Raw genomic sequence first — 15,311 nt, 5'->3', positions numbered from 1 at the left:
AAATAGCTGCTCTGCTTTCCATTTTTATTTGAAAATACACTGAGTCATTACTTTCCATGTATATAATCCTGAATCCAACTGCAGAGCCTCATCTGGCTCGGTGCTTAGTGCATCTGGTCCAAACTCCAGTCTTCCTGTTTCCCAGGCCTTCTTCTTCCTCTCTTCTTTTCCTCCCAACCCCTTGAGGCTGTGTTTTTTTTCTTTCTTCCACTGCTGTTGGTCAGAGGTGGGCTCTGCAGAGACTGATAAAGGACAGCTGCCAATAGTGTTTGCTTCAATCTGGCTGCGCACAGGGGAGATGTGCACTGAGAGCAGAGCAGAGAGGCCCGCTGCCATTGTTGGCTGATGGGTAAAGAGGGCAGCCAGCGCGTGACTCACTCAATGTTCACTGAGCCACTTTTCAAAGAGATGCTTACCCAGTTTTTCAGGCAATTACTAGAGCAAACACACAGCATCTGTCTGGCACCCTCCATCACATACTCTGCTCATTTTGGGTTTACAGGGGGGCAGGAAACTCTCCCAGCATGCACTGGGTGAAATGATCCAAGTTGGAATGTGGGACTGATCCAACTAATACCTTTGAGAGCACACACACGCACACACACACACACACACACACACACACACACACACACACACACACACACACACACACACACACACACACACACACACACACACACACACACACACACACACACACACACACACACACACACACCATCTCTCCATTGCAAATAATTTCCCATGTGTGCTCATCTAACCTCAGCTGAACCTGAGTGATTCATTGAAGCTGCATGACTGTGACTTTTTGTCACATCATTTTTAGATCCTGTGGACATTGTTATCTTTGTCTTGACAAACTTTTTTGAAATAGACTTCTGTATCTCCCTAACCTCACCCTGAGTGAACTGATTCTCTGAAGTCGGAAACAATTTGATTTGAGACTTTAGCTTAGAAATGGATCTCCCCAAAGATTTTCAAAAATACGGAAATTCTTGTGAGAAAACTGAAATATAAGACAGTAAACTAAACTTCAAGTCGTTACAGGCATTACACTGTATAAAACAGTTTATTTGTACTTCATGTGGGTAATGTTTGCACAGTGGTACAGTAGCCTTTGTTTACACAGTTTACTGGAAATTTCAAGCTTTGCAAACTCATTGGAAAATAAATACACAGAAAACAGTGCTGATCATATAAAAAACAAAACATTTTGCACAACTTCAATAGATCATTTTATTATATATTTTAAAAAAAAACAGTTAAATAGACAAAATCCTTTTGAAATTGATCAATTTGATGAACAGTTATTCCATTTATAAAAAATAAGAAACAGTTGAATGCCACCATTTGTTTAACCTTAAGAGTCAGGATCCAGCAGTGGAAAAACACTCTCTCATGCTCTAAATGCACACACATACACACACCAAGTGGTTGCACCTACATGGCCTTGTTCCCTGTTGCCATAGTTAATCATGAAATTACTGAGGTCCAGGCACTCAGCACTGTCAGCAACAACGCCAAAGGCTTTCACTAAGCCAGATGGTCATTTTACAGTTTCAAGACTCAATCTACCTTCAGGAAATTTCCAGCCCTGTTCACCTTAGACTGCCTTTCACAGCTCTGTTTTCAAGGTTGAGGCAGAAGACAAAATATTACATTACTGTAATTCTTCAAGTAGAGTCTGACAGATAAATAAAGAGTACAAACAAATCAAAACACGTTGAGTGCCCAAACCACATGTTGTTTTTGCCTTTGTCTTGAAGTAGACCAAAGTTCACACCCCCATTTGTATTTTGCACAGTCTGTGTTATGAATGTAGCTTCGAGTCAACAACGGACATTTTTCATGAATGCTCTCTGTGGTTGTGATCCAGTGAGGCGTAACTCAAATATCGAGAGAGTTCTTAATAAAGTTAACCCAAAGGAAAACTTTGACGCATGTCAACATCCTATTATCACCTTGTTTTTCTAGATCATGTTCTCAACAAGAACAACCTGTAGCTGCCTATGAGGCACACATTAATCTGATAGAGCTCTAATCAACAGGTCTTAATACTGGCGTGGGTTGTTGGGAAATGCATTACCGAAGCTTTATGAATGAATTATTAATAGGCTTGATGTCATAGCTACAGTATTGCATAATATACTGTAGGTGTTCACAAGCACAATCCTCTATATATGCACAATAGAAACCTAAAGGTCCATATAGAGGTAGGCCTACATGACTTCAACTCTGATATGACCATCACCGAAGGAAATAAAACAACAATACAATAAGGGTTAGGGTTAGGGTTGTCTAATATGGACAATTATAGCATGTGCAGTCTCTTTCATATCATTGTTTGTCTAACACCAAGAGTCGCTCATCACAAACAGAGGCAATGCGCTATCTGGTGATGTAAGACTGCTCTAGTGTGTGGTCCGTTGTGGGGCAACCGCCAGCCCTCTATCAGATCCAGTCAATGATCTTCAAGCCCCTATGCGGTTGGAAAATGGACACTTATCCAGGCAGAAGGCCTCTAATGGAGCATTAAACTCTACACTATATTCCCCTGCTGCCCACCAAGCAGCCAATTTCTCCAGATGCTATTGCATTACATCACTGCATCAGTCTGCACTCTGCTTGTACTGCTTGTATAGCAAACAACTCAACAACAACAGAGAATAGAAGCACCGCTCTGGTAGTACAAATGAGCACATTGCTTGGGGTGATGGTGATCATAAGGACAGCCCTGTGGGTATTTATAGTGGCAGTGACTCTGCCTAAAAAAAGCAGTTTATTAAAATATGAGTAATTCTTGATAAAATGCAACTTTATTGGCTCTATGAGCATTCATTGTATAAAAACAAGCCTCCAGAGGTCATAATGGAAAACTGCTTTGTTACTCTACACCTCCCCTCATGTGCACATGGCACACAATGCCCAGTGGGCCTCTTCTCTGTGTACGTAATATGATGATGGCTACAAGTGGCCTCAGCCGCTGAGCGCTTACATAACCCAGTCAGGCTGCTAAGTACAAGTGTACTGCAGCATCAGCAGTTGCAATACTCATTCAAGACATGCACATATAGATAGTCATGAGGAAATTTTATCCCGACTGAAAAGCTGCGCTCGCTGAGTGCATGAGTAACAGTCCTCGACTCTGTCACAGTGGCAGCTTTCCAGCTACAGCAGCTGTTACAGCAGAAGGAAAGTGGACACCGTTCTCACTGAGCAGACTACAAACGTCCAGCAAACTCTTGTGCAGCGATGAAGGATCACAAAGGTGTCGTACAGTATCAGCAGTTGCCACCAGGTTGAGGAGGAAGGCAGCTCTGGTGAACAGGCCGCACAGTGTGCTGTGGAAACGAGGGTCCACGAGGAGAGCCAGCCAGGCGGGGGTCAATGTCTCTGCTTAAGAGAAAGAATAAGTAATCGCATTGTAAAACATGAAATTCTACATGTTTCAATTAAAATATACAGATGTACAGATGACACTCAGACTGACTGATGTGCTGCTAATGTGGTACCTGGCAGGAGCTCTTTGCACACTGCAAGGCCGTCTAGCACCTGTGCGACACTCTGCTCTGCCCACAGTCTCAGGCTCTGAGCCAAAGGAGACGATTCAGAGTATTTTTCAGCCACCTGCAGCAGGTAAGGCAAAACATGTGCCGACATCACACAGGGCTCTGCAAACACGTTGGCCTCGTCCTGCTCATACAGACTGGAGCACCTGAAACACAGAGGCATGACAGTTGAGCAACACCCCATCAAGGCTTCTGTTTAGGGAAATATGCAAGTCTGGTTTGTTATTTTGCCCCCCCCCCTCAACGAAGCCGACGAGAAGGCAATCCGTAGAGTGGTGGGTTAATTATATATCATATACATATTACAAAGTGTATATCCGTATCCGTATATTTGTGTATATCCGTATAGTCTTATCTGCCATAAACAAGAGATTACAGGTTACATGTCGTGGGGCCGCCAAGACGTGAGCTGGGACACCGGGTCGGAGGCTCTGATCTTGCGAGGTTAGTTTTTGGTCAAGAGATGCTACGTGGAACGCAGAGAGCCTTTATTCTCCCCAGAACAAGTCATTTAATTACTCATTACTAATACAATCACTCCAAAGCAGTTTCATTTTATTTTCTAACTTTTCTTTGTCTATATTATATATATATTCTATATTTAAAATTTGTTATTTATATTTACTCACTCTTTTTTTGAACATAGCTTTTTACTCGAGGGACAGCACAGTCTGGGGGGTGTAGTCAGGATTTCATTTCACTGCTTGTTGTAAGTGTATACTATAACTATGCATGTGACAAATAAAGAATCTTGAATCATAAATCAATGATTTACACTTAAGGTAAAAATAGTTCCCCTTTTAAGTGTGTTGACGTAGTGAGCTGACATACCCCATCTCCGAGGCCTCTCTCAGCATGCATCTGAGGTCAGACTGAGGCAGGTGACACAGCAGCACCTCCAATGTGCCGGGGGCATCGAAGCATTCATCCAACAGCAGATCCAGGAGCAGCGGCAGAGCCTGGTTGACCTGCATGATGTAGACAGTCCTCTGGCTTTCCCCTCTCTTTGTGTGCTGCAACATGGAGGCAAAACAAGCTGCTTTCATCCTGACCTGCTGACTTTGGTCCTGCAGCAAGTAAAGCCCTGTGTTGATCAACCTAAATCAGGGAGATTCCACATTTTTTATTGAATTTCATGTTCATGAGAGTGTATCACATGATTGACAATGACTATTTGGCTTTCATCACACCTGGTCATGATGGCAGGCAGAGCGCTGTGTTTCCTCAGGCCGCGAGAGCTCACGAGCGGAACGGCAGCCGCACACAGAGCTTCAGCAGTCGCCATCCGGAGCACTTCAGGGGCATCAGGGCACCGGTGGCGTTCCAAAATACTACACCACCGCAGCAGCACACATATCTGGAGACTAAATTGCACAGAAAAGGGAAGCAAGTCAGAGCTACAGGTAGAGGAAATGAAAGGATGAAAGGAAAAAAAAGACAAAACATGTAAAAACCTGCAGTCAGACCACTGGGAGAGCAGCAGACTGGCAGCATGCAGAATCTGGGACAGAGACTCTGGGCCCCCACGCTGCTCCTCCAGGTCCCTAAGCAACAACTCCAGACACTCAGGCAGAACCGGCTCCTCCAGTGGGGCCAACTGAGGAGGAGGCTGGGGTGAAGTAGAATCACCTCCGGCCATCACTGCTCCCAGAGCTGTGAGGTAAGTCCTGCGGTACTCCACATTGTGACTCAACAACGCCTCCCTCAGGTTTGACTGAAAATACAGAGCGTTGGAATATTCCATTAATGCACTGTCACCTACCTTTACTTTTGAGTTTGCTTTTATCACACACTCATGTAAAAACTGATCTTTTGAAGACTTGCATGCATGATATAATCTCTGAGGTCAATTATTCTACTAATATCTTTGCAATAATACACCCTTCAAATATATTAAAATCTTCTCACTCTCCACTTTGCATTTCATGTTTTTGCAAGATTGTATATGACAAAGCCAGAGCTTGAAGGCCTTGAGGCAGGCCTCCAAAATTTGGTTAAAACAGAGTGACAGACAACGCTTCACCTCAATGACATTACAGAGCCTAATTTTAGGCATTTATTATTGATTTATCTAATATTTCACTCATATGTTGATATTTGGATGATCTCAAAAACCAAGTTTCAGTTTTTCTGAATTTGGGCAAAACAGTCTTCTCAAGTCAGGGGCGTCAAGGGCCTCATTATAGAAAGTTGATAGAAAATGTTCTTATAAACACTAGGGCATGATGTTAAATGAAATCACAAAAGTAAGTGAAAATAAAATAATACATAATTAGATTTATTAATATAATAAATATCCTTATAGTTACGGTGTGCAGTGCAGGTGAATTATTTCTATTGGTTTCTTAGTTGGTAGAGCACCCACCCCATGTGTTGAGGCTATAGTCCTCACTGCAGGCGGCCCTGGCCCTATCCTGCGTGTCACCCCCCCCCTCTCTGCCTCCCATTTCCTGTCTCTCTCTCAACTGTATCGTCCATTTAAGGCCAAAAAGCCCCAAAAATATTAAAATAAAACAGCCTCATATTTACCTGTTTTTTATTCTAACTAAATGAGATACATGAAAACAGTAAGGGTAAATAAGTGACCTTAATCCTAGTCCCCTATTCTGTAAATGTGCAGTATCACATCTTATCAAGCTAATTTTAAAGGGTCAGTTAAAACACTACACCGGATATACTTAGGAAGGCACAACTGTGTGGTCTAGATAATGTAACATGCTGTTTATCTAAGACATTTATATGAACTTTAATGCAGCAATTAATAAAAGGACAGACATCCTCAGCTCGACTGTGCAGAGGGAGTCATGCCCTTTTTAATGTAAGAGGGAAAGAGATCTCCAGCCAGATATCAGCTTTCCGATTGCATTATATTCAAGCCTATCTTTGCTTCCTCGATTTCCTCACATTGTGCTCTAAGAAGTTCGTTACGCTGAGAGCTGCAAAACGGGTTTTTGGAACGTTTGTTTTCCTCACGCTTAAGTCTGGGGAACATATCGTGCCTCACCTTCAACACTCTTTGAATCACCTCCTTCAGACTGGTCTGCTGCAAACCCCACCCATCCACCACCCACATAACCAGTGAGAGCTTCAGGTCAGGGCTCGCTGCAGAGAAGCTGTTCCAGATTTGGAAGGCCCACTTTAGATCTGCGCATAGAAAGTTGATGGCTCGTTGATAAAAAGATGATAAACCAACCTGGAGGGATGACAAAAATAAAGCATTAGAAAGAGTATCTTTGGGGCAATGTGTGAGTGTGTGTGTGTGCAGTGAATTGACAAGGTTGTGCCGACTGAGTGTTGAAGCTGCTGTTTTCCTGAATCCCTGTGGTGTAACACTTATACAAGACAGAAACACAATGGCCATGTCCATCGCACAACTGCTGGTTGTGAACTCAAATGCTCACAACCAGATGCACAAATAAATAAACCTCCTGCTCTAAGCTGTCAGTGTTTTATAATTAGACTAGAGCAAAACATTAACTGTCCCCATGGATCGGGGGAGTAGAGACATTACGAGGAAATGCAAAATTTATTGCAAAGTCCAATCTGGTAATATTTGACTTATTTTAAGTCTTAAGGTTTTAGGATCCTGAGTTTGTATAACAGAAAATATTCTCAACTCAATAAACAACAATTCATGTTCAAAGGATTTGCGTTTCATATATTACGAGATAAGTGTTGTCAAAAACAGCTCCTCTGCCTCATCAAGTTTGTGCTTCTTGCCCAAATCTTGACAGGTGCTCATAAAGTCTGATTCCCTTGAAACCAGGGAAGAGTCCAGACAAAACAGCACAGGCAGAAATATTTCATGAAACAACCTGAACTCAAACTCAAAATGTTGTGCTCATTGAGACATACCGAATGTGCCATCAGTGGGTCATCATGCATCATACACACCTGAAGCCCTGTGCGGGGTGACTGGAGGTCAAGCATGAGTGTGTCATTGAGCTTTGATAGGTAAATGTCACAGCAGAATTTTCTTAGCGACTCTGCCACTCCAAGGTAGACCACTCTCACTAGAGGGCAGCGTTGATGTTCAGTCACCAGCCACAGGGAGGCGTCCACCCTGCTCAGCACCACAGACAGTGCAGCTGAGGGGTCACTGCTAAAACAGAGACGCAGCAGGATTTAAAAGCCTGACAGTGTCTGATAAATGAAATAAACAAGCACTTTAAAAGTGTGTGATGCAGTAAACACACAGCTCTTTGAAGTCTCACCTGTCTGCGCTGAGAGCTCTCTTGAGAATAGCTTTGATCTGCAGCAGCTGTCCGTGGAGCCGGTTGTGACAGCAGCGCTCCTGTGGACTCGGCAGTTGAGCTGTCAGTGTGAGGAGGATGTTCATGTACTCGGAGGGGGGAGCCATGGCAACCAGAGCCTTCGAGGCCATCACTCTCACACTGTAAATGGGACTGGCAGACAGCTGGAGTAAAGGAGGCAGGAAGTCTGACAAAGTCCTGAAAAGAAAGACCAGAGGTCCTCAATGGCATTAAGGCAAAAGTCATGTCAACTTGAATTAAACACAACCTTTAAAGCTGTTTTTCCTAATTACTGTGTATACAGGTCCGACAGTTGATTGGGATAAAACCTTTCATCCGTGTGGCCTGGAAGGAAATAGCTACTATAAATAAAAACTATAGTACCGTAGTTAACCTGAGCAAACGGTGCAATGATAAGTAAACAGTAATCACTCTGCTGAGTCTTGGACACCAGGCTGGAGTTGGGCTAACAGAGTGAGGACAGGGTAGAGTGATGGTTGGAGGTGTAGCTTGGCTTCATCGGGTCGACCTTGGAGGTCTTGTGCGGCCTCTCTCAGCTCGCAGAGGAGGAAGGACTGGAGCGCGGGGTAGTGGAAGAAGAAGGCAGCCGGGGACATGCCATGCTGGGTCGGACCACTGTCTTCACTGTTGGGCCGCTGGCCGAGCATTCGCGAACACAGAGAACCTGGAAACAGGATTTTAATTGACTGTACAAATCAGGAGTATGAATAAGTAATAAGTAAGTAAGATTTAATAATAAAATCCATTTATCAATTAATCAAATGATGGAAAGTCATTATTTTCAGCAACTGTTTTGATAAACATGAATAATTCTAATCATTCAAATGTGAGCAAAAATGTTCTAAATTGAGAATTTGTCTTCTTTGACCATAGAATGAAAGAATATTGACAGAATATTTGTATTGAGGTATGTCAGACACAAAGCAGCATTTAAAGAGGTTAATTTGGCTTTGAGAAACAGAGTTTTTATAACATTTTAAATATTAAACAATTGATTAAATGGTCAAGAATGAATGATCAAATTGACCAATAAGTCCTCTAGTCCTAGTGCAACCATTTACACTTCAAATACAGGCTCCATGTAAAGCTCGTAATGTCCCTGTGTCTTACTGTAAAGTTGCAATGCAGCATTCCTCATGGCCCAGCAGGGAGAGCTGAGCAGGGTGAGTGACAAGATGGCAACAGCGGGAGCAAACTGAAGGACAGCTACTCCCAGACCCGAGCCACGCACCAGAGCCTGCAGAGTGTGAACCGCACACACCTGGAGAGGAGAGAGGACGATGATGTATAAGGTTAATGACGTCGTCTACTTATGAAGACAAATATCTTGAATTTAGTTGCCGTAAAACCTGTGGCAGGTCCAACGTTTGGTCCCAGTCCTCAGGCAGGGGCGTCCTGGCCGTCTCCAACAAGGTTTGCATACTGTGGGCTAACAGTGGTCTTGCTTTGCTGGCCTCCTCTGCTGACACCACACACAGGATGAGCATAGGTAACCCTGCAGCCCGCCGGGTCACAGATGTAGAGCGCGGGGACTGCACAACCTTCAATCCCTATAAAATGGAAGGAGAGAAAAGCTAAGTAGTCCAGCATCTCCATTTATTGATGGAAAATGCATATTAACATGTATCTCTACTCACTTCTTTGAGCATATGAGCTGGAATATCCCTTAACTCTGGATCATTGCTGCTCAACAGGGAGGCACAGAACTTGGTGAAGCCTATACAGCATCCCTCTACTGCCCCCTGGTGAACAGAAATATGATTTTCAGAATATGATAATTAAGGAGGTTCTCACTACATGGATTTATCAAAACGTACCCAGTGGCGGCATCTGAGAAGAATATTCTTGAACACTTTTGATGCTCTCATTAGATCCTCTTTCTCAAGAATGTGCTTGCCAGGTTTTAAATCTGTGAGAAGTTTCTCCACCAGGGACCCTAAAAAGATTCCTATTTCCTAAAAAAGCAAATAATGTTGTGACAAAAGGTACAAGCAGGAAATACACTCTCAGTTTGTTGCTGTCTTCCTGAATGTTGTGATTGTCTGATCATGCATGTTAAATGGCGCATGGCGTGTTTTTACCTTGAGGCTGACCCAGCAGCAGGTGAGAACCAGGCTGTGCTCTTCAGACAGCAGGACACACTCCTCTCCATCACCTTGGCTTCCTCCAGATGTTTCAGCTATCAGGGAGCTGATGGCATTTCCCATATCACAGAAAGAAGGGGGGGCGTCTAAAACAGAGGAGTGCGATTTACTGAGTGAAAATCTGAAATGTGGTGCACTTCAAGTCAGTATTTATTATATCAATATTATATTGTATTATGTATTACCTTACCTTTCTCAGTGGCACAAGCATCCCTGTCTCCATACAAAACACCAAGCAGCAGCAGAGAGATGTTCTCCAGCAGGCCAAGCACCTCAGTGGTCAGACTGCCATCGAGTACGTCACAGACACTGGCAGAGGCCTCTAGCAAACACCTCTGGAGGGCACTTACAACACCTGGAATGATTCATTACAGCACATAAACAATGTTTTCTAGAGATCCACATTACTTTGAACTGAATGTCAGCGTAACAGATCTCAGCTCTCACCATGTATGGGCTTGGTTTTGGCAGCAAGCATCATGTCGGCTTTAGCGGTCAGATAGTGCTCCTCCAGCTCCTTCACCAGGAATCTGACCATGCAGGAGGCTGTGGTGTTACTTCCACCGGCGACATCCGTGACACCGTTCAGCCTGCTGTCTCCAGGCTGGTCTTGTGATCTACGGATCGATAGGACAAGGAATAACCGCCTATGTGTCACATCTAAAGCAGGCATAACGATGAACGAGGGCACGTAAGAGGGCACGGCTTACTTCTGAAGGAGGATCTTTGACATCAGTGCTCCCATCTGAGCTTCCTGCACCCGAGGACTGCAAAGAAGCACTTTGGTTCGTCTGAGCAGCACTGTAGAGATATCATCTGGAAAATTGGGTGGGAAAAATCTCAATAATAACCCAGCTGAGAGTTCCCGGATCTGAAAAAAAAAAAACATTTCACTTAAATATTCTATCTTTAACCTCAATCTGTGATTTTCAAAAAGTGAGGCAACTCTACCTCATTAGTGGAATCTTCTAAACAGCTGATGAGGACCAGCTGTTTTGTCCTGCAGAAGAAATCCCACTGTCCTCTTTGTCGGGCACAGTTAATAAGAGACGCCATATTGGCTGCAAAGATGATTTCATGAAGATCATTAAAATTTCGACCCAGAATAATAATAATATGAAACTTTTTTTTTTGCAACCGCCGGTTTTTCAAACTGACCTGGGGGTTGTCCCTTCTTTCTGTCTGGGCTCCAGGTGTCTGTGCAGGTCTCCAGAACTGCAGACAGCAACAGCAACGCCGTCTTCTTCCTCTGGTAACTGTGCCCTGGTGCCAGACAGCTGTATGGAAGTAGACTAAGCCATTCCACAAACCCTACATGATAGAGAAAAACAGCTTTGAGGAACAGGAACTAGGTAAAAGGATGGAAAGATCTGTAAATTATAAACTTCAAATTACAAACAATTGTTGGGTATTTCCTATAGGTTTCTATTGTTTATTATTATCATTTTTCTTTTACTCAGCATGAACAGTTTCTTGTGACTTTCAATGTGGACATAAAATCTCACCTATTCCCTGCTCCAGTATATCCTGCGCCTTCTCTAAGTTGGTGGCATCTCCTTTCTTTTTCCCTTTCTGTCCTCTGACATGTGCCATGCAGCCGTCTCTGATACGCACCAGAAACCGCTTCACACCAGCCTGCAAATGCTGGCGAAAGGGCGAGGACTCGCAGTTTAGATTCTGAGGAATAAACGTCCTCATTATTGCCATCTCCTCTGTGCTTGGAGTGTCTTTGGTCTTTGGGCTGCAGCACAGGAGGTTGAGAGCGGCGAGACGGACTTTGTCGTCGGCAGATCCTAGAGCTAGCTGCAGAGTCTGGAGGGCCGAGCTGCCCTGCAGAGACCAGGGTGAATTTCCGGTCACGGCTCGATAGGAGCTCATGATGCAGGCCCAGGCGTGGAGGTGACCGGGGGTGAACGGGTCCAGAGAGGCCAGCAGGTGATCCCAAGCGGAGGGGAAGACCTGAAAGGTGCAGGGCAGCAGGTGTGTCGAGCTGTTGTTCTGCAGAAGCATCACGTCAGACGTCAGCGCCTTGTGAAGGACCGGCTGCCAGCGCCTCGCCCACTGACCGGCCAGGTCCAGCTCAGAGTTGGAATCCGAGCCGTCGCGCAGCTCTCGCCTCTGCTGCTGGATCAGACACTTGTAAAGCTCCGACCCACAAGGCGACAGGTGATTGGTTGACAAGCACTTGAGGAGATGAGTGGGTATTTCACCGTATTGATCCAGCACCTGAATGGTCAGAGAAACATAGATCCAAGTCATCATGACTACCACTGAGTGACTAATTATGACATTAGTAACCTTGTAATAACCCTGAATCCTCACCATGTCAGTGCCCAGATAGGGCAGCAGGGCACAAAGACGGTGATATTTGGCTTTGGCTTCCCAAGGTAGATTGATTATTCGCTCCAGTAGAGTGAAATAAAGACTCTTCTTTGTTTCACCAAAGTGCTCACAGTCCATCTCATACATATCCAACAGCAGACAAAAGGCACTGCGCACAAATTCTGACACACCCTCCACCTGCCAATGCACATTAAGACAGATATTAGTGGAAGTAACATGTATTTACATTTTTTTACGGGGCTAATATGAGGTCATCTACGTGACATAACTTGTCTCTGGTGGTATCTCTGGTACTGTATTAATCAATATATTTCTTCATAATAGGAAAGAATAAAACTACACACAACTTAATTTGGGAGAATTTGAATCATTTAATGTGGTTTTCCTCAGCAAAACTTGCATTGTGATTATTTAGTGATGGTATGTGGTCACATTAGAATCAATATCAAGCATAATTCTCAATTCCATAGCTCACTGAGTACAATATCCTGCATTATTTGGTCAATTGAGTTTACAAAATGGAATAATTCTCATAAAATAGAATAAATGCGGTTCTGCTTTTTGAATTGCAATAATATTATAACGATTAAATTGACTTACCGGGCTTTCTGCATTTGTCCAGATAATGTGTATGAGCTGTTGCTGCATGCTGCTGTTGTCAGGCAGAAGGCGGACACCTGTCATCTTCCAGATGTCAGGCAGACATTCCTTAACTTTCTTCAGCCATAATGTTAACACTGCAACAACGTGTCATATTAAAACAGATGATTTTGCACACATGAATAAGTCTGACCTGCACGTTACTAACCTTCAAATACAAAGTGGTGACAATCCAGCTTCTCCTCACACAAAGTGTAGACCAGAGGAAACAACCCTTTTAGCAACAAACACATCTGAAAAAAAGGAAAAAGATGGATTTGGGATTAAAAGCAAACAGAACCAAAGTAAAAGATTTTTTAAATGTGGGCTTTCAGTAGATTTACTTCTGCGTCATCCACGTGTGAACTGAGTAAGATGTGAGGTCGACAGCAGGTGAGGAGACCCCTGCTCACAGCCAGCCTCGCCACTCCATCCTTCACTGTGGGGGTGCACTGTACCCGGAGAGCCCCGACACTCAGCACCCAGGGCTCTGAGGAACAACAGGAGTAACAGCTACTCTGTCAGGACACTCAGCATTCACTGTCTCAGAATATGTTAAGTATGTAGTATTTAGGATATAACACATCAGAAAAAGAAACAGGAGGACACTGTATTTTTACTTCAAAATGTAATATTCAGTCTGTTTATCCTGCACAGTCAGTGGTTACTTACCTAAATCAGAGACCTGCAGCAGACTCCAGGCAGCAGCTCCTCCTGCTCTGCTGTCTGGTGCTGTGTTGATCAGCATGGCCACAGCAGTGCCGGCCAAAAGACGAGTGTCCCTGTTGCAGCACTGCAAGACACAACGCTGGCTGATGAGATGAAATAAACACAATAACAGCACAGCAAGTAACTCTAAACTAGTAGGTTAATGAGAAACCTGTCCAAGTATTATGTCCATAAGAGCCTGTAGGATCGTCTGCACTGTTGGGCCCCTGGGCTCCTTGTCCCACACATGAGGAGCCACTTCAATGGACAACAGCTGAAAGGTCTGCAAGCACACCTGCAGAGATGACAGATCTCAGGTCAGTAACAGAGATCACACAGTAAAGTCTGAGATAGATTTGAAGGATGAAGGGACACTGTGCTCCCTGTACCTTGACAGCGATGTAACACAGTGGTCCGTCTCTCAGGGACTCCTGTTGCAATACAACAGGGAACAACTCGGACACTTTATTCAGGAGGGACAGGTATGACTCTCGCCACACCTCACGACCAACAGTGCTGTCTTCCAGGAACATACAGGCTTAAAAACAAGAAATGTAGATGTTATATTATTTACATGTAGTGTAATGACATTGTAATGACATTTGGACAGCACCAACCTCTCTGCAAACCCTCGAAAGATAATATCTGAAGAAAAGACAACAAAAAAAACGTTATACGCAGTGCTTTTCTCTAAATATAAAGACTTGGCAAACACAAGTGAAGTGAGAGTACCTGGTCTGTGTGTACCATGGATTGCAAATAGTGATGGATTTCTCTATAAACCAACTGGTGGTTCACCTTTGCCAGATGTTGTAGCATCTGAAAAGTCAATAATAAAGTTTCAGTGACACTGAATTTTGTCATGCATGTTGCATAGTAAAAAAAAACAAACAAACAAAACCGCACTGTACAGACTAACCTGGTCCACTTTACGACAGGCGGTGGAGATGTTGGCCATCTGCAGCTGCAGAGAGATGAGCAGTTTGACCAGGAGCAGGAGGTAGTCCGCGTCCAGACCAGCCAGCTGTGTCCCTGAAACCTGCCTCAGCAGCTGGGCAGCCTCCTCCAGACAGCGCTCCTTACATCTCTTCACACTGGTGCTGTTCAGGTTCAAGTACCATTAATCGATCGGTTGTTACGTAGCAGGAGAAAAAAAAACTCAGTGAGCTCTGAAACGTGTAACAGTGTTGAAGTTTGGCACCAACCTGGAGGATTCAGACAGTTTGTCCGTGAAGAGCCTCAGTGTCCGGCTGACGGCCTCAGGTGCTTGGTCCTCGGTGATCACACATTCCCGCAGACTTGTCACCAGATCTGCAAACGACAACATCGTAGTATAACACTTTAGACACTGCTGGCACGGTATGGATCAGACACAGACAGCATTGACAGCACGCTAGTCCTCTTCCTCTTTGTTGGTGTTTATTGGCGTTCGTCAAACCAGACTACAGGTGCATCACTGCCACCGACTGGACTGGAGTGTGGCCTACAGTTTGAGCGTCCTTAATACATTGAAGAAAAGTAAATAGCCTACGTTTTTTGTAACAATTTAACTTCTTAAACGGAGGAAATGTAAATAATTTAATTTAAATACATCTGAACTAGCTTTTAAAAAAAGTAAACACACCGTTCCC

The 15,311-nt window shown here is 44.0% G+C and overlaps 1 protein-coding gene across 4 annotated transcripts; it reads right to left on the bottom strand.

The window, feature by feature from the left end:
- Window positions 1–1,341: 1,341 nt before the first annotated feature.
- LOC146981508 (tRNA (32-2'-O)-methyltransferase regulator THADA) lies at window positions 1,342–15,079 on the bottom strand. 4 transcript variants are annotated; one of them, XM_085786825.1, is made up of 31 exons: window positions 14,886–15,079; window positions 14,600–14,780; window positions 14,413–14,499; window positions 14,298–14,325; window positions 14,070–14,218; window positions 13,853–13,975; window positions 13,645–13,765; window positions 13,317–13,462; window positions 13,142–13,226; window positions 12,934–13,070; window positions 12,313–12,510; window positions 11,496–12,216; window positions 11,149–11,301; window positions 10,942–11,051; window positions 10,701–10,861; window positions 10,438–10,607; window positions 10,181–10,345; window positions 9,928–10,076; window positions 9,664–9,801; window positions 9,484–9,588; window positions 9,196–9,396; window positions 8,957–9,107; window positions 8,258–8,510; window positions 7,787–8,023; window positions 7,467–7,674; window positions 6,577–6,765; window positions 5,027–5,286; window positions 4,763–4,936; window positions 4,404–4,670; window positions 3,516–3,718; window positions 1,342–3,399 (listed from the first exon to the last, which is right to left on the bottom strand). In XM_085786825.1, exons 1-31 carry the CDS (start codon window positions 15,005–15,007, stop codon window positions 3,152–3,154), a joined length of 5,640 nt encoding a protein of 1,879 aa, XP_085642951.1. In that variant the 5' UTR covers window positions 15,008–15,079; the 3' UTR covers window positions 1,342–3,151. The 4 variants fall into 4 exon arrangements, with proteins under 4 accessions (XP_085642951.1, XP_085642954.1, XP_085642952.1 ...); XM_085786828.1 differs by having other exon boundaries at window positions 7,467–7,671; XM_085786826.1 differs by lacking the exon at window positions 14,298–14,325 and having other exon boundaries at window positions 14,385–14,499.
- Window positions 15,080–15,311: the final 232 nt, after the last annotated feature.

Source organism: Trachurus japonicus, chromosome 9 (genome assembly GCF_045865225.1).
Source record: "Trachurus japonicus isolate A0001 chromosome 9, Traja_1.0".
Taxonomy (NCBI): Eukaryota; Metazoa; Chordata; class Actinopteri; order Carangiformes; family Carangidae; genus Trachurus; species Trachurus japonicus.
Note: the sequence above shows the minus strand (reverse complement) of the source record. Positions and strands in the feature narration are given on the sequence as shown.

Coding starts and splice junctions, on each gene's coding strand:
- LOC146981508 (XM_085786826.1), bottom strand. CDS start 15,007: ATGTTGTCGTTTGCAGATCTGGTGACAAGTCTGCGGGAATGTGTGATC. Junction 14,781..14,885: donor AAACTGTCTGAATCCTCCAG/GTTGGTGCCAAA, acceptor GAACCTGAACAG/CACCAGTGTGAAGAGATGTA. Junction 11,052..11,148: donor AAAGAAGGGACAACCCCCAG/GTCAGTTTGAAA, acceptor TCATCTTTGCAG/CCAATATGGCGTCTCTTATT.